The sequence below is a fragment of the Papilio xuthus genome, unplaced genomic scaffold (genome assembly GCF_000836235.2).
Source record: "Papilio xuthus unplaced genomic scaffold, Pxut_1.1 DF828258.1, whole genome shotgun sequence".
Lineage (NCBI taxonomy): Eukaryota > Metazoa > Arthropoda > Insecta > Lepidoptera > Papilionidae > Papilio > Papilio xuthus.
This window is the reverse complement of record NW_013530391.1, coordinates 2,461,210-2,481,350: the sequence shown is the minus strand read 5'-3', so window position 1 is coordinate 2,481,350 and position 20,141 is coordinate 2,461,210. Positions and strand designations below refer to the sequence as shown.

The following is a 20,141-nucleotide window of genomic DNA, read 5'->3' as shown; positions in this document are numbered from 1 at the left end:
GAAATATTTTCTCCTGCAAATTACTTACAATTTACATACCTTAGAATAGAATAAAGCTAGATATTGTGATTCGTATATCTTTGCTCTCATTATATGTTATGTACAATCAATGTATTTTCTAAACATTTGTGTTAATATAGTATTGTCAGCTGTTCATCGTTCCTGTGTCATTATCAATATGTCTCTTATTCGGTATTTTAAATATCATCTCCCAATTTCCTATAAAATTTGCAATAAGTATGTCAATTTTAGTGAAGTCAACCAACCCGCACTTGGCCAGCGTGGTTGACTATGGCCTAGTCACCCGTAACATAGGGTAGGCTACAAGCCCCTCAGTGGGGACGTATAGTGAGCTGATGATGAATGATGTCAATTTTACTCAAACATAATCTCCGTTTTGTCACCAACATAGTTCATTATTTCAAAATTTAAATTTTCTTCAATTAAATTTGATATACTGTGGTTTAACATCAATTTAAAATCAAATTAGACACCAGAATATCTTAACAATATTTACAATTCTATATGAGTGAAGCATTCGATCTATTTGCTTAGGGTTTATTTTTTTTTAATTTTACATAACACAACCCAACCCTATAAATTAGTGAATAATTCATCTGATACCAAAGACATTTGTGATCAAAGCATCATTTATCTGTTAGCCAGTCTAATAATTTGGTCACAAATATAATTATGAACAGAGAAATATAAAGTCTATTTACATCGCCAAAGTCACTGGTGTTTGTCAGGAAAGAGATATCAAAAGACTCACTGCAAGCACAAAGCAGTGAGCGGGCGACGTGGGCGCGAACGCTTGTCCTCCGCGCTGCATGGCCGCCGGGTACTCCCCTGACAAAGGAAAAATGGAATTTGCTTCTTTGGCAAAAATTAAAACTGTTCTCAAATAAACCAATAACATGCTATGGTATACTGAACAGATAAATATAATTAACAACAAACTTTCAATACAATATCAAATTGCGATTATTGAAATAAAATGTGTGATTCCAGTAAATATTGAAAATCTATGAGAAATTCCAAAATAGTCTTTTAGTTATCAAAAAATCAATTAATATTAAATCTATCAATAAAATAAAGCCTTCACTAAAAGCTTTGTCTAATAATAAAAAATCGTAATTGTAATTCATAATTCGTTGGTTATGATTTAACCAAAAGTAAAACCATTTTAAGGTAGATCGTTTCATTAACTTGATTTATTGCTTTAATAACATTAATATGAATAAAAAAAGCTTTTAGGGTCCTTATATTTAATACTCACCATTTAAAACGTGAACCATAACACTTTTGGATTGTGCGTTGCTTGGATTACATTGGTAAGTGCCTGAATCAGACGGCCTCGCTTGTTGTATCAGTAAAAAAGACGTGGTTGTTTCCCCCTTCTCCGTTACAACCGACACGCCGCCCCGAGGGGAATCGTAGCTAATAATCTGTTGGAAAATATAACGGTATAAAATAACAACAACAAAAAGAATCTATAATAGAATAGCTTTATGGTTTCGAACAGCGTCAAGGGAATTGAGCAGTGATTTCTGATTTACTGCTTTCTTAAATTATTAGTATTGTTTGAATATTAACATATTTTAAGAATTGTTATAAGTTATTGCTCGTCGAAGATTGATTTAATTTTTTGATTAAATATTTAAGATTCTCCTTATGACGAGTTTTTAAAAATTATATTCTTTTTTTTCCAATTTAACATCACTCCTAAAAGTGTATCATTAGTGAAGAATTTTACCGCATCATTGTGATTCCAGAAAATGTAGGCCGGAGGTTCCGGCGAGTAAAGAACCACGCATGTTAGATTTATGGTGCTCCCCCGATCTATGTAAAGGTCTGGACCACCAATTATCTCTGTTGTTGGCTCTGAAAAAATATAGCGAAGTCACTTTGTTGTAATAATTCAACGAAGCTAATTATTCCGAGGCAGCGAAATGTTTTTCCTTTATACGGCTTAGCGTTTTACTCGCTTACTTTGTAATTAAATAAAAGTACGTAAACATCTTCCTTAATTAAATGCGTAGCGAATTAATTATAAGCAAGACGTTATTTGTTATCAAGCCCGAAAGCAACGCCCTACCGAGCTTTAACTGCCGGATAATAAACAACCCGCTATAAACATTGTTAATTAAACCAAATTGTAAGATACAATCTAAAAAAAAACTTATGTAACTAAAATAATTGAAAATAAAATAGGTCATAAATTTAATAAATAACAATTTTCCATTCATTAATTTTCCGTTTCACCTATCTTAAGCTTTTGTGTTTTTGTATTTGTTATGTTAGTTTAGATTTGCTTTTATTCACCAAACAATAATAATATTCTATCCATATTAAACGTACATTATAATGTATCTATGCACGTTAACAAAGTCTTTGTTATATTATTTAGATGTATTATTTAAAGGAGAATTATTAAAAGCCTCATTACGAGAAATACGAGAAATTGGTTTCCATTCCAAAAGGTAAGTCAGAATATAATGTATATTGCGGAGGCGTGCTCTTTGCCCGGTTAAATCGACCCATTCGCCCTGCAGCTACTTTCATAACATAGAATAGCTTTACCTCGTGAATTATGAAATAGTTTTTGTTCAATTACCGTTACTGTTTTAGCGACTCATAAATAAAATTATAAATATCACATAATTAGCTATTCGACTACTGCATTGAACTTTTAGTATTATACTTATATAGTATTCTGTTAAAAACTAAATATTAACGACGAGCAATCACGCAAATTATCCAGTGTCTGCAACGACTAGTTTCGGGCCCATCAATGAATCTTCTTAAGGGTGATTGGGTTTGGTTTCGCAGCCCGTCTCGCACGTAAGTTTTAATAATTTAGTTTAAATTTTATTTGTTTCTTTTTTATTGCCTTTATGATATCATACATACAGAATTAAAAAAAGATTTTAGAATATTTATAATTGTAATCAAAATAATAATCAAACATACTGTATACCGATCTAGCTATATGATTAACGGCAAACTAATTTTGTTTCAACTCGCACAGATTCGCGTGTACGACGTAATAACATCAAACTAATTAAGTTGTTCAAACGCAATGGCTGGAAGACAATATTTGGGGCACAGTTTACAATTCTCAGATTATTACATGAACTTTAACATAAATTTATATATATACTAGCATAAGCTATACAAATGTTATCCATTTATTTTACTGTTTTAAAGACTTAGGTCTTATAAGTAATTCACTTCTATAAAACTTAAAGAAGGCAGAAGTTTTAGTTTGTATGGATTGTTCAGAAAGTCTAACATTTGCGCTACGGACTTTTAATATAACGATCAAAAGTTCCTAATCCCAGTCAAACTAATCCCATTGCTTATCCACTCCAACTATTGAATTTCTGATATTCATATTCATGTGAAACGTTAAATCTTTTATATAAATTAGACTCCACCTATGAGAAAATTATTAATTATTTGGCATTAAGATGCAAATGACATATAGTAATTACGTCATGATCATTATTACAGTTAAAAAGACAATTGACTTGCAATCTGCAGCTCCTGGGTTCGAATCCCGCCATGTACCAATGTGTTTTTCGATATCCGATTTACATATGTATATTTATCCGACGTTCTTACGGTGAAGGAAAACATCGTGATGCAACCTGCACATACCTGAGAAGAAATTCAAAGATATGTGTGAAGTTAACCAACCCGCACTTTGCCAGAGTGGTTGACTATGGCCTAGTCACCCTTAAATTAGGGTAGGCTCCGGGCCCCTCGATGGGGACGTATAGTGAGCTGATGATGACACACTACTTACTACTTACATGTACTACAAATAAATAAAAAAAACTTTAAATACATACCAACAACATTTAAATGTATGAAATGACTCATATGCGGGGTCGTTGAAATCTGGCACTCATAAATACCAGAATCTCTGTGCTGAGGGTATTTTATCTGAAACAATTATTTACAATTACATTATTATGCTAAATATGAATTCGCTTGACTGCTTAACAATGTTTAATTTAACAGTCTAGTGAACAATTTTCAACAACTAGTATGTATTTCAATGCCTTTATTTTAGCTTTATCACGGCAATTCATTATTACACAAAATATTATCTTATACGCTACTCCGTTACTTTCTAACTAATTTATGTAACCATATTTCTAAACTCTATTCTAGTGTATTCCATCACAAAATAATCTAGACTGTTATCTTTGAAGTTCTCATATTATATTATGATTTTACTATTAAATAATTTGTTCGTCGTATATCAATTAACATTATTTATAGGCCATACCTTAATCAGATATATTTCTAACTAATAGACTGTTAAAATTTAAAACATTAAAAAAAAAACAAAGTACTCTATCTGCCAGAAAAATTAACAAATTAAGATTGCTAACAGCGCCATCTATTGTTAACAATTTTTCACACTCACTTGTAAAGTCCAATCCTCGGAATGTGGGAGATGAATCGCTCGAAATCTCTGATCACTTGTATACGTGTATCTGCCAACCGTCAACAAATGGATGTCCCTGTGCCGAACCCACGACACTTGCATGTTCAACTAGAGTAAACATAAACTTAATGGTACAAGTATAATACTGAAGCATTCAAATCCAAATGGAAACGAAGGGGAAATTTAATAATCGTGGAAAAAAAATTCACTAAAATAATCAGTAGAAACAATAGGAATATTTACAATATTACCTATTACGAACAGTCAAAGAATTCAAGGAAAAGAACAGTTACTTATTTAGATCGATGGAACTATGATTCAGGAATCTTTCCATTCAACGTTTTAAGTTTCCTTAATTATAAAGACGGAAGAATAAAAGACCAGTTTGCTTTTAAATATGTCAAATAAGCTCACGGATTTTAAAACTGATTTTAAACATAATTAATACTGTAATCGAGAAAAAAAATTGTATTCCTTTAAATAATAAAACTTTGCATATAAAATTAACTGTAACCTTAATAAAAAAACATAAAATATTATTAAGCTTTATTCCAATACATTAAACTACCTAGAAATGGCTTGTCTTACAAATATTCTCCTCACGTACGATAGATGCTTATTTGAAACTTCTTCCAAGCACTTTATATAAGTTTTTGAATCAAACTTCAAGTAAATATATAGATAGTTGTATATTTATGCTAACTTTTAACCTTACATTGTTATTTAAGTACTCAACGCTTAATTTTAGAATTCAAGTTAAGCTCATAAGTCGCTTGAGAGTAATTTCTAACAATTTTCAAGACGCCATTAGCGTCGGTCTTTCCTGTAATTAGAGTCACTAACAGTAGATGCGGTTAAGTAATTGCATATTACTCGCACTATTTCATATGACAGGAGACATATAAATATATCTCTTGCTATCTCTTACGAACAGATGTAGGAGAAGGATTTTGACAGATTGCAATATAATAAATCCTCTCTTATTGATTTTATAGTGTTGCCTAGCCTCCAAATTCAGTCTATACAATATGACTTTTAGAAACAATTAGATATAAGGTTTTATGTTTGTATTGTGTATCGTAATAATAAACTGAAATTAAATAACTTCTTATCTACGTTATCCTCTTAGAATAAAACTTTTGTATAGCTTGTTAGTCCTGTATAATGTATATTGGCAGTATAAGGCGGCGTGCACAACGACTCCAGAAGCTCGTTATATTTCTTTATTTATGTGTAAGATGTGGCATCGCCTAATGAGAGTTTTATTTATAAAGTCTGACTTACAATGGCCAGTCTTTAAAGTTGCATTGTGCTATTGTTGTATTTCATTTTAAAACGTACATTACGCGGCATACCGCTATGTAAATTGGACGTTGGCTTCAGAATAAAAGGAAACTCGTTACTGGGAGCGTGTGCGCTTAAATTAAATCTTACTTATTTACATCATTGTCTGCTCTGTTTACGACCAAAATAATAACGTGATACTGTAGACGCTTATAAAATCCTTTTACGGTTATTCTTATTTTATTAAAAGTTAGTATGGACGCGTTTATTAAATTATGTTATTCATCTATTTTTTCTCTTTGCCTTTATAAACCATTTAACAGATTATAATGAAATTATTAAATTAAACCTTTGCACCTTGATTACTATGTTTAATGTGGACTTACCGTCTTATTTCCTAGATTTTTAACTCGGCAATTTAGATAAGCTGTTTTGCCGAGTAATGCTGTGACGTTTTTCGACATCGCCAAGTCGAAGTATGGTCCGGTGCGAGGCGTGGGTCGCGGCCCGTCGCCGGCGGGTCCGGCTCGGATCGCATTATCTGATCCGGGCGTGGACGTCGCCGACGCGTTGCCGGGAACGCCCTTCCCTAGTTCGCGCTGCGCCGACGATACTGCGTCAAAATAAATGATTTGTATAAAATGGGAGCGAATAAAATGGATCATCGTGTTAGATACTTGATCTAAATATAATACGCAAACAAGTATATTGTGATTGTAGGCGATAATGATAATATTACATTAAAAATAAAGTCTTAAAGGATTATAATTTGAAATGCCATCATTTATCATGTTATACGTATACATATTTCTGAATCCAAATAAGCCCATTGCTTTAAAGAGCCTCAAATATTCCTCATTTATCCGAGGAACATTATTAAGACCTTTCAGGGCGTATATACGACATTAAGTGGCTCTTGTCACTGTCAAATGACATGTCATTTCGACATCCGACGGCTACGCTGCTTTTATATCGTACGAAGTACAACTCATCCCTTTTCATCTTAAAATTATGGCAATTTGACAGTAATTGCCTTTATCGATTAATGCTTTTCTTCAGAACATGCTCGCATTAGTACATACATTGCGATTTTACGTTGTATTTTACACTAGTCGTCACCTGCGACTCCGTCCACGCGGAATTAAAAACAAACTTATTAATAGCCTATGTACTCTTCCAGGCTGTGTTCTACTTCTGTGTTAAATTTTATCAAGATCTGTTGAGCCGTTTCGATACCTACAAACAGCCAACCATACATCTAAACATTCGCATTTATAATATTAGTAAGAAGTAAAATAACCGTTGCTTCAGAGACGTGAATGTGTTTAAAAATCGCAACCAACTTTGTTACAAGAAAGAGACAGATAATATTGTTCTTTTTCGAAACCATAAAGTTGTATCTAAAGTTCTGTACTAAAATAGCTGTATAAATTAATTTTCTTTGTTATAATATTCTCTTTACATGACAAACAAAATAAACTTTGTATTTATCTAAAATTTTAGTCAGCATCAGTCCATTAGACAGGCCGTTGTGATCCGCGTGGCCCTGAGGCCGACAACTGTGACATAGCCGCCTCGACTTTGCGACGAATTTCATTTAAATTTCAAAGCTTACAAAGTATCAAGTACAACAAAGCCAGGTAATTTCATTAAAGCAATTCTTTCTATTACTTACTAGAACGTATAAAAAAATTCTATTCCATTGATTTTTGGAAGATTTCACTGCCGAAACACGTACAAAAGCATATAAACATTCCTCTCATTTTCTTTAAAATAGGACAAATAAACATATGTATTTTTAAAAATCAGCTATAGAATCTCAAGGCTAAGTTATCCACATTATGGGCATGTTTGTACCTATCGTGGAAAAAGGCATTTTTAACTTCGGAAACAAACTAGTTTTATTGTGCGTACAGTAAAGTGGAATAAGTTACCAGTAGCGCGAATGACGTGCTTTCGTTACAAATTCCAGTGTCAGAATGAATAGTGAGGGGACACAAACGTCGACATATTAGTAAGGCTAGTGTTGGGTCAATACACTGGCACATTTTCGGATTTTCTTCCTAACAGATGTGCGTCTTCAAAAGTAAAGTGAACAAGAACTTACATCTTCGTAGTTATCTTATATAAGTTAAAAAAAAACTTAACGATTCTAAAATTCTAATAATTATTGATCAGTTGAATCCTCTGTTTATTTGTAACATAGCGCATAATTTAAAAATAAGTACAATAAGGAAATTATTCATGCAATAGTTGGTACAGTATGCTAGTACATTCAAAGATAACCAAAGGAAGGGAGTGCGTGGGGTGCTGTTATTATTAATCGTATTGAATAACATAAAATAACAGTATGGGAGGGTCGCAACAACAAGGGTGTTATGTAAAGGAATAAATCACAAAGAAAAGGTTAGATTACCGTTTTCTTCCAATGTCGATTTACGTATAATTTCATATAATAACAAGGCTGGTTATTTTTGATAATTTCCATGGCTGTATTGAAGAATACAATACGGTGAAGGAAAACATCGTGATGCAACCTGTACATATCTGAGAAGTAATTCAAAGATATGTATGAAGTCAACTAACCCGCACTTGGCCAGCGTGGTTGACTATGGCCTGATCACCCTTAACTTAGGGTAGGCTCCGAGCCCTTCGGAGGGGACATATAGTAAGCTGATATTGATGATGATGTTGATGATTGAAGAATGCAATATTAGGTAAATATTTTAAATACACTTATACTTACAAATAAATTTTATTACATTGATCCTTTATGAAAAGTTATAATTGTCAAACCAATATTATTTCACAGGTTAACAGAAAAAAAAGATTATGTTTGTAATAAAATAAATTCTACATTTTTGTATTCTCCGAAAATGTATAGTTTACATTTAAGAGTAAACCATTTTAGTACCCCGATGATTTATAGAAATGACGTAGAACAAAATAAAAGCTCGAGACGATTCGTTGTAATAAAACTGACCATTACCAAAGTAAACAATATTATTAAAGGAGTCATAGTCATAAATCTTGACTGAAATGTCGTGGTTGCGAAAGCCATACAGTGTTTGGAAATTATTAACATCGTATATACTAACGTATCAAGATTTTATTAAATAATATATTTTCACATTTTGTATGATATAAAACTAGACTATCTCCAAATAAATTAAATAATTATCCTTGGGTTTTGGCTTCTGATATTCTTGCACAATAGACTCTTAATCACTACCTTATACATGTAGTCACAATGAACGAATTGCCGCATTATTGCCGTGTTAAATGATATCTAAAAATCGTACACTAAGGGTACCCTTAGTAAAGGTTTATTATAAGTCAATGCAACAGACGGGATCATAAAATATCAGCACTAAGTAACTACTTAAAAGAAACCAAATAACTCTGAGTAATGGACTTTTAAAGTGTAAATTCATAGAGAACAGTACCAAGCACATCGTGTAACGCAGCCACGTTGCTTGTTTGGATAAACGCTAATCTAACTTCTTAAAGTTAATATAACTTTCCTTGTTTCGTATTCGCATGAACATATTTTAGAATGCCATGAATAATAATATTAACTTCAATGTAATGTGTTGAATAATAAATACGTGTAATGGATTTTTAATAGCATTTTACATAATGTATCGATGCTGAACGATATACAAATTACAGTCTTAATTATACAAAGTTCAACATTTATTTATTTATGCACAACCACAACATTTTATAAATATTGTGGTTGTGCTTAAATAAATAAACACACATACAACTTATCAATTAAATAGTATTAGATCTTATATAATACATATGTAAATATTGGTGTACATAACGTTTACAGAGGTATTTGTTTAGGTAGAAGTTTAAGGTTTTGTAAATTACTATAAAATAGTAGCAAATCTTTTATCTACGTAATTTTTCCATTGAACATTAAATCTCATTTTATAACAAGTTATATTGATGGGTGTGTGGTGGGATTCTGGGTGTGTAAAGTTTTATCATCCTTTAACCGAGGGTTTTTGTGTCCATAATCTCCGTTTAAAAAAATGTGTTGCCAAAAATGACAGGGATATTTTGGTCTCAGAAACCCACGGTATTTGTTATACAAAATTTTGATATTGCTGTTGCGATCCTTATATTAATATTAAATTAAAAATAATTAAATTGTCGCCCTAAGAAAGTCAATAACCTGATTTTATAGTAGGTAGATATAGAGCAATCAATAGGAATGTTTAAAAATGATTCACTTACAAACATGAATGCAATAAAATCAGTTGTAAAGGTGATTAAAAGTTCCTTTTACTGAGTGTAGTCTGTAGTGAGGACTCCAACACTAAATATCTGCGGTTAAACAGTGAAAGTTGCGCAGTTGTAATACTGCAGGAAAGTTGTCTGCAGTTTGATTAATCTCTGCGCAATTTATAATTTATGCTAAATCATATAATTAAAGTAAAACACATTGAATCAAATATTATTTATTGAGTTTTATTCACTAGAATTTTTCCTCCTTTATGTGAATCCCTTTCCTTTTCCCTTTATGTGGGTTTAAAAATGTATAATCATTTTCATAAGTTCATCGACGCGATTCCACTTCTCATCCCGCGGCGTCCCCTGTTCTGCGCAGAGATTCTGCATTGGATTATTAACTTCTCTGTTTACCCAAATAAGATGTTTGTGATGCTTAAATATTATAAATTTGTATTTATAGCATACATTCGCGTTTCTTATTGTTATATTCATTTTGTAATATTTGTCTACAATTTCGTAACAAAGTTAATTGGGTTAGCGTACGTAAGAAATCGTCGGCGACCTACTTGCGATCGTGTAGCTAATAAGAAACTCGCCTTGTGTTATTATGTCGGTCTACATAGTTGTTTCGCGGCTGAATGTCGTTATACCGAATATGGCGCACTTCATAGAATTCAATTTATTTTTACTTTATAAATATAATTTCATAGCGAAGTTTTTTTTTCATTAAACCTGAAGTTGAAGTTATGAAATGTATACATAGGTATGCAGCGCCTACGATTTTTCTTTTTAAGGTAAAAAACATCTAGATAAAGCAAAGAATCGTAGAAATGCAACATTTGAAAATCATGATGTATAAATTAAAAAAAAAGTAATACAGGAATAATTTAGGATATATTCCTTTAAACGAAAAAAAAAACTTTACTATTATTTAAATTATAGTTTCTTAAGCTATACTTTGTGGTGACTGCATTATATTCGTAATATTCAACTTATTGGTCGGACAATCGCTCAATTGCGTGTGTGGCAAAGAATTTTTATTTTCTGTGGCTAATAGTTATGTTTATCGAGTTCATACTAGTTTGGAGTAACTAAGGTTGATTTTAGCCTAGAAATTAGTACGACTAGTAGTTCTAGTACTTACTAGTTCTAGTATTACGAAACAGTTTTACCGCTGCTAAGTAGAGGTTATGTCGGTTTTGAATTAAATTAATATATTTTCATTGTGGATCTTCTTACTTCTTACTAATGTAAATGCGAAAGTTTTGATATAAATGTGTGATATATGCGGTTTAACAAATCTTGGTGAAATTGGGCAGAGACGTGGAACATAGTCTGGAAGAACACATGTACATTACATTAAGTTTTTTTGTAATTCCGCGCGGACGGAGTCGCTGACGACAACTAGAATTATTATGAAATCAACACGAAAATACTTTTAGCGACGTTATGATTATAAATAAAATCATTGCAATTGTATTTCGATGACGTACAAAAAATACTAAACACGAACTGCAATCACAAATTTCCTTCCACTTTGCAGTGCATTAGCAAAGTAATTAATTCCAAAATCGTTAAGTTTAAACTCAACATAACTATTTTAATTATTTTGCCAGTTAAAGTTTTGTTACTGCGCAGTTGCTATTACAGTTGTAAAGTTTACCAAAACTTTGTTTTACCATTTGTAAAAGCTTTTAAAGTATATCTTAGTAATATTATATGCGAATGTTTGGATGGATGGATGTTTGTTTGAAGGTATCTCGAGAACGGCTGCATGGATCTCGCTGAAATTTTGTATAGATGTAAAATATAGTCTGGGAGAACAAGTAGGCTGTAGTTTTTTTTTTAATTTCTACGCCGAAGAAGCCACAGACAACAGCTAGTATGAATTATTTAAACCTTGTATTTCTGATATAAAATCCATAATACAAACTATCGCGGGATTCATAATTTTATTTATTCAAGTCAAAGTAAAAAATATTATCTTGCCTTTTTAATAAAACTTCGCTTTTTTAGATATTTTTGTTCTAATTTTAACCTTTCAACTAAACGTTTATTAAATCTATGGCATTTTGAATTTAGGAACATAAAACTATATTTGACTTTGTTAAATAAGTTACTAAACTCCAAAACTTTGTGGTAGGAACCCGAAAATTTGTTCTCGTCCTGTAATAATTGCGTTTGCAAACAATTTACGAGCCCGTTTAGTTTTCTCTGAATAAAAAACTTCGGGAAGTTGTAATTCTAAAACACAAATGTTGAATGCCTCTGACCTTTATTACGAGCTGAAGTTAATGGTGACTTTCATATACAGCCTTTATTAATATTATTTTAATTTTAAAGAAATGGATATTTTATTTTATGACAAAATGTAACAAAAAACAAAAGTTGTCTAATGATTTCTTACTGTAAAAACTAATTTAAATTAATCATAAAAATTTTAATCACTCAAAGAAAATCAGTATAATAACACAAAAGAAACTGTAAGTATACATTTGCAATTTCTGTTCTCCTAAAAATATATAATATAATATTTTTGTACCGGCACAAAAATACAAGAATTTTACTTTGATTAAAACGCTAACCTATTGTCATCACAAAAATAAAATAAATAACTATTCTTCATAAACTGTGTTGTCTTTTTGTTTTAGACACGGAAACGTTGACTGGAAACGCGATTGTAAATCTTCTGTTATTTCTTGTTCTTTGCTGCACTTTAATAACAGTAAAAACTTTTGCTATGAAGACAAATATTCCTTTAATGCACCAATATTAGAGTCACGAAATCGCATCAAACTGTGACAGTTTATCTAGACCGGGTTTAATTTTACTATCTTTTGCAAAAACAATAATAGCAGTAAAAGATAAGGAAATGTTAGCTTTCAGTATATGCCATTGCACTTTAATTAAAATATATTTAAATGTGCCAACTAAACTCCCATATTTATTTTACATCTATTTTGGAAAATAAATTCACACGAGAATTACTTACAAGAATTTAGTCTGTGTCTAAATTACATCTTTTTTCACTTTAAAAACTCTGAAATATAATTCCGAATTTTTTTCTTTGAATTTATTACATTTACTAAAATCATTTTTAACCATCTCTTTTGTTTCACACTTTAGAAATGATGTATTAACGGTTTCATTTTGCTTTTAACGTAATAGTAAGTTTCAGACCGGGGCAGCATTGATTCCGTGAACGTAACATTTGACCTGTTGAATTTATTGCAGGTCGGAGCTTAATTAAAATTTGCTTTGTAAATTCTTTTTTCGAGGAAACGCTGGTTCAGATTTCCTGGTAGTCTGGATTGTAAACTCTAATGAATAGTAAGCCTTTTTCAATTTAGAAGCTAAGTTCCGCACATGTTTTCACCCACTTTATAGTTTTTTGTTCTCATTATTTTTTTTTATAATTAAAAAATTCTTATATTTTTTTAACGTTGTTAAAGGCAAAGTATGTGTTTCACTTAAGTAGAATATTAGAATAGTTAATTAAAAAAAGAAGTGGAAACAATTTATAGCGAGACAATCCAACTGAATAGCCTACTCCAAATTTTCAAATCGGATAGTCATGAGCCAATCTTTGTCCCAACAAACGTAACCGTTCAACATATTAGAAAACAATATTTATATTAATATTGTGAATGCGAATGTCTTGATAATGGAAAGATGGATAGATCTTTGTTTGAAGGTATCTCCGGAACGGCTAAACGGATCTTGATGAAATTTGGCACAGATGTAGAACATAGTCTGGAAGAACACATAGGGTAATCATTAAGTTTTACTTTTAATTTCGCGTGGACGGAGTCGCGCGCGACAGCTTCTTGTAAATAAGAAATGTAACTGACCATGTTCAGGGCGCGTTAAACAGATGACGAGTGCCAGTAGTACGCCCAACACATCGCCGCACAATTTGCCGGCCATGTTTCCTCGTGCTCCTCAACCGACGCTGGCTTTCACGAACATTCTCATTTTCTATAGCCAATTAATTGCCTAAAATACCCGGTGATTCAGTATTCTTGATACATTAGATTTCGATCCTTTGAACAGCATTATGAATGCTGTGTTGATGTTTCCATCTGATTAAAGTTTAGTCCATCTGAAACAAAAACAAAGGAATTTGAGATTTTATAAATTTAATATTTTTATAGAATGCTTAATCTGTGGGTTTCAATTGCACAGTTATGGGATATAGGATAAAATACAATAAGAAACTTAGCTGTTTATGTAGGGTACGTTGGGAGAGAATAGTTTGTTAATAGGGTTGAATAGATTGTGTAAAAAGATATTTAGAAGGAAGTCATTTAAGTGACGAATAATAGATTTATTTGAACATGAAAACCTTCAATGCCTACCTCAAATAGTGGGAAAAGAGCAAGGATATCTCTAACTTTATAAAAGAGAATTTATAATCTATTTCTAAATTCAAATAAGCTAATTCTATTTCTCGTTCAACGAGCTGAACACAATTATCTGTTAAGCATGCCGCTGGAAGTGACCTGAAAAAGAACGACGTAATATACAAAGGCGTCCGCAGCAGAAATTGTATTGTGAACGCAGCTTTATGCTCGCCAGAAGTGTTCGTGTTTACCGGCTACACACTCCTCTGTCATGTCACCTAATTAATAGCGCTTCTTGTACATTGTTATTCCAAGTCCATGGTGAAATGTAGAGCAAATATTTGTGCCGTTTGTTTGGATTATTCCAAGCGTGTGGTAAACGATGTTTTTGTTCTGTCAGACATAAATCGTGAGGCCGATGAAGCTAACGATTTTGAGTGGCATATTGAAGTCTTGACAAAATAATTTCAAAGAAAATACAACCTTTATAGTCAAAAAATCGAACACGATATAAAATTGTTATAACGCAATTAAACCAAACTAATTGAAAATTAATTCTTCAGTCGATTTTAAAACTTCGTAAATAGGACTTCAAACCTTTTAAAGAATTACAGTTTACTTTGTTACATTTAATATTCACGGTTTATAAATGTAAAATAATCTAATTCAAAAAGGAGCGTATCAAAGCGACCGCGCTTTGATTTCTAGATGGGTCCGCGCTTTGAATTTATTTTTTTCGCTGGGTCACATCGCTATATGTGTAGATGAGTTTTAGATTAATCACACTATGCTTCTGTTGACATTCTGTTTTATTAATAGTTTTTATGTTATTAAATAAAAACCTATTAGCATTGGTTTAATGTATCGTATCAGGTTCCAATCCAAACACATAGACTAGACATTAACACAAACTTAATGCTTATAGTTAGAAATGAAGGTAATAGGTATCCTTTGACCGTTAGGTCCACCTGGCAGGAGAAAAATAATTTTAGCGAAATATCCTTCTCCAGTGTTCAGTTAGTTCCGGCCGATTATTTTCTTTTTATACAAGAAGCGGATTGCCTAATTTAATTGATGCCCATGGAAATCCGCAATACCAGAGAAATCGCAGATGCGTCGCCAACCTTTAAGTTGTACGTTCTTTCCTTGGAGGATCTTAAGTCGTAACTGGTTGGAAATACCGATTAGAAGAGGATATTAAACAACGCAATTGTATATTTTTTACTGTTTTAAAATTAAAATAAATAATATGAATGTGAAACAAGCTTTTTTTATATGGTAATAATGTGTTTATCCTCAAAAGATGTTTTATTCGTTTAAGCTTTTAAAAGTTTACGAGTCTTTTTTCAATTTGCGTAATCCAAATGAAGTAATCAAAATTTCGATGAAAAAGGAACGAAATAGAGGATTACTGATTATTCAAAGAGACAGCAAAATTCTATACCTTTCAGGCTTTCTTCAATTTTAGATGCTAAAGCGCCGCAAAAAAGATTTAATTTAATTACGCTATAATAAATTAATTCAGTTTTGTTCACAATATACTGATTATGGTTCTGACTTCCAATGACGAGGGTCGCCCAAGAGTATATGACTTACCCTACGTACACTTCTACATGTATCTCCGCATAAAATCTTACTGCTTTTATTAGTCACCAATTATATATTAAATTGAATAAATGGGCACAGGGAATTACGAAAATCACACACAACACTGACAAGTACAAGTACTAAATACGTAATACCACGCATTACGATTTGTTATAAATAAAGTTACTAACAGTCATGCGTTTGTTGTCATTATACCAGCAATACGACAAAACAAATAAATAAAAGATCACCGACATCCATCAATAGCAGCTCACCGACACATAAACACGTCGTAAAAGCAAGTTTTGTACAATGCCGACATAAAACCTTTTATCGTTCGCATCGATTGCTAAAAGAACACACGGTCTTTTGTACACCGTACAAGCACGGACGCACTATACTCTACCTTTGGTACTATCAACCTGAATAGTATAATAAATATCGGTACAAAATACCAAAACGTACAGCATTTCAAATACATTTCAATATCTTCAAAGTAATCCCCGCTTTGACACTTTACATCCCGAATGTACGTAATATCCAAAGAGGAAATATGTCACGTCTAGTGTATATAAGTACAGTCTTGCACGTAAGCGACGAGCCAATTCTTATCCGCGAATCAGGGTGCAAACTCACGTGGAATATCAAATAACTTTTGAGATCGGAAAATTCTGTCGAGTTGCTTGAAAACGTTACAAAATAGTGAAATCGGGAGTTCTGGACTTCATTCGAAGCGACAAAGAATGTTTTTTAAAATATTTTTATAAAAAGTAAGTTAGAATTACAAAGTACGTGTAACTCTTTAACAATTTATACTACACGCTAGATTTTTAAGTAGACGTAGGTCATAGTATTGAGCGACTCCTACATTAGGAGTACATACGTATTCGCCGACGCCTACGTAAGGGCTGTTCACACAAACTCTACTTACAAATAAGTAAGCAATGTTGTCCTTGGCTGTTTACCAAGTACAAAAAGAGTGGGTTGAGTTGGCGCCAACACTAATAGTATTATCAAGGTCCGCGAAGAAAACTTATTATGGTAACTATATATGAGACGTAACGCAATTTACTAAAGCATGTTTAGTCAAACAAATTGGGTTTTTCTTACAAAACAAATACTTTTTGAAATAAAAATGTACTAAGCACTTAATTTAAATTGATACTTGGTTTTAATAAAAAAAAATTGGTAATTTTCGTAGTTTACATTTGAAGATGCACCGACTTTTGGTATCTCCACTTATCAGTCGTAGTATCAGAATAATTTTTGTAAATTATTTTGAATCTTACACCATTTGTTTTGGTGACTGTACTTGAAACAATTGATCTATTCACAAGTCCTTTGCAAGGTATACGTGCAATGGTTCGTCTGAAACCTTTCCAACTTATCTTTAGGTCTAAGCTTAGATCGCGTTACAACCTTATAGGACTTCTCACAAAGTCTTGAATATCACGATCGTATACTTTGAAGAATACTAGTGTATCTTTACATTTTATTATTACTTAGTTTTACTTGATATTCAAGTTATTTTTTAAAATTTATTATAATAAATAGCAGCTCCGTTTCGCATTTTCATTTTGTTTTCCTTTGGCCCGACAAAGCGCTTTGATGCTCATAGAATTTTCTTAAAATCCAGAAAGGTTACATTTTTACAATTTTCAACTAAAATCAAGAATACAGAAAATACTGTAATTTTATATAAGAAAGGTTGAAGTGCAGTTTGTGAAGTCTCTAATGCGTAATGACCATGACTAGTCTGGAATGAATGCGGCAATGATTAATAAGAATGGAATACATATTTCATAACTTCATTCAACATCTCATTGCCACTGCTAATAAAATGTAAAACTGTAACGGATCATTTTATTGCAACAATACATGTAGATATAATTTCCTAAACTCATAATACAAATAACTTGCCGTGTCCACGGCTTATTACAATAAATCCTTGCGATGTTTTTATGCGTAACTCAATTACCTGTATAAAATTCTCGCACGATGAAACGGCGTCAACGAAATTGTGTCCATTATTTATGAGTATTATGTTTTTACAGAACATTGAGTTTTGCTTTTGTTTCTAGGAGATGACTTTCATTACTGTAATGTTTGTCATTTAGTTGGTACATGGAATATGACAGCATTTATGATGACTCTGGTGACTTTATTTTATAAAAGATTAAAAATTATATTATTTTTTTGGCCTGAAAAAGTAATTTAGTAGTATCGATTACTATATTCAAAAGACATGTGTGAAGTTAACCAACCCGCACTTGGCCAGCGTGGTGGACTATGACCTAGTCACAAATAATGTAGGGTAGGCTCCAAGCCCCTCAGTGTAGACGTATCGACTGCTGATGATGATGATGTTTACTTTAGAATGTTATAAATACTAAAAAGATAAGTGTTATTACTAATTTTACTTGAAAATAAATGACCTTAATTGTGAGCTTTCCTTAACAGGTTGAAATATTTTGTTGAATAGATTTACATGAACTTTAAGGCATAAAGCATACGCACGTTATACAGAACTCAGGCTTTTTTAATTATTTACAACGCTACTAACAGTTTAACGCAGTAAGGGTACTCGGCATTGAGCCTCAAGGTTAAAAGTTACAATTTTGCTGCATTCTCTACACTACAACCTTGACCAAGTATAAATGCTTTGGTAATTAGTTGAAAATACGACTTAATTGTTAAATATGTTAACATTGACAACAGTTTTAACAGTGGTAGAGCCCGCTTTAACATCTTCGCACGAATTAGCCCAGCTCGCCTGGTGAAATACCACGACCACACAGAAGACAGGCGTGAAGTGGAAGCAATTCCTAGTTTCGTCTGATGAGTGTGCGTCCCGAAGGCCTAATTTAGTCCTCTTTTTCTTCCCACCCTTTTTCTTATAAGAAAAGAATGGGAAGTGGAAGTGGACCTTCCGGATGAGACGATGCATGGCAAGGGAAAATATTTTTTCTTTCTGCGCATCTTCTCTTCCGTCGATTAAAGGTAAGCAATGCATATGCAATTACATATGTATGTCGTCGTAGTCGCTCGCTCCTTTACCACCTTATGATATAAAAAAAATATATTTTCAAAAGGAACTTCAAAACTACCACAAAATGCCTTTCACAGTCTTCGATTTAAAAGCCTTAATTGAAGAAAATTGTAAATTAAATCAATTCAAGAAACTATTCTGCTGCCGTATATTAGTATGAAGAAACGAATATATCATTTTAAGATTCTTAGCTTTACGAGTAAATAGATAAGCAAAATCATAACATAATTGTTGAGGTAATAACCAATAATTGTGTACGTACTATGGTAGTCCAAAACAACACGATTCATTTTGATTTAGTATCGTCTAGTTAACACCGAAATCGGTCCCCAAGTGTCGACTTATAACAAAACTAACCTAAATTCAGGGCTATTAATATAAATTACATAGATTTACAAGGCCTTTTGGGAGCTAAATTGCTATTATTTCCCTTTGCACATTGTGAAAAGGCTTTGTTGTAACGATTACTTTGGTCCTCGGTGTATTACAGACATCAATTTTAATTATACATTAACAGTTTCCATCAGACTCATAATATAACAAGGCCCTAAAGTAAATACTTAAAATAAAAAAGCAAGTTAACATTTCACAATCAACTAGCCCATGACTACAGCGCGTGGTATTAAAAAATAATTAGTAGCCTATGTTCTTCCAGACTATGTTCTACATCTATGCTTAATTTTAGCAACATCCATGCAGCTGTTCAGGAGATACCTTCTAGCAAACATCCATCCAAATTCATCTAAACATTCGCATTTATAATATTAGTAAGAAGTAATCTGCTCTCACTCGCGACTGATAGCTAAGATCACCTATTATAACGTATCGTAGAATGAAATAGAAATGAGAAATATCAAACCTATCTGAACAAGTTCACCGACATTTTTGTTTTATCAATTTAAACACAGAATCGTTCCAAAATAAAACTATAGACAACAAACAATGTCAGTCAATGACATGTGTAAATAAAATTTCTGATTTAAACATATGCTAAAATGTATAACTGTCCGATAGTAATAAACAAAAGATAGACAAGTATCTGTTTACATAAGAATACGTTTGCTTTTAAAAAAATCATTGTTTCAATGCTCCAAGGCTGTAGCACCAATGGGCTGGAAGCCAACGATACGGTGATTTACATTTATCCCTAGTGATATTTACGTAACATGTA

At 32.2% G+C, this 20,141-nt stretch overlaps 1 protein-coding gene across 3 annotated transcripts in view; it reads right to left on the bottom strand.

The window, feature by feature from the left end:
• Nucleotides 1-315: 315 nt before the first annotated feature.
• LOC106113404 (lachesin) overlaps nucleotides 316-20,141 on the bottom strand; it is a 31,504-nt gene continuing 11,678 nt past the window's right edge. Inside the window, exons 2-8 of one of the 3 annotated variants that reach the window (XM_013306142.1) lie at nucleotides 13,843-14,093; nucleotides 6,133-6,359; nucleotides 4,442-4,570; nucleotides 3,858-3,951; nucleotides 1,757-1,884; nucleotides 1,280-1,448; nucleotides 316-876 (exon numbers count right to left, since the gene is read on the bottom strand). In XM_013306142.1, coding sequence (XP_013161596.1) covers nucleotides 746-876; nucleotides 1,280-1,448; nucleotides 1,757-1,884; nucleotides 3,858-3,951; nucleotides 4,442-4,570; nucleotides 6,133-6,359; nucleotides 13,843-13,918 — 954 coding nt within the window. In that variant the 5' untranslated portion in view covers nucleotides 13,919-14,093 and the 3' untranslated portion in view covers nucleotides 316-745. The remainder of the gene's footprint in view (nucleotides 877-1,279; nucleotides 1,449-1,756; nucleotides 1,885-3,857; nucleotides 3,952-4,441; nucleotides 4,571-6,132; nucleotides 6,360-13,842; nucleotides 14,094-20,141) is intronic. The other 2 variants (XM_013306143.1, XM_013306144.1) reach the window with 2 other exon arrangements.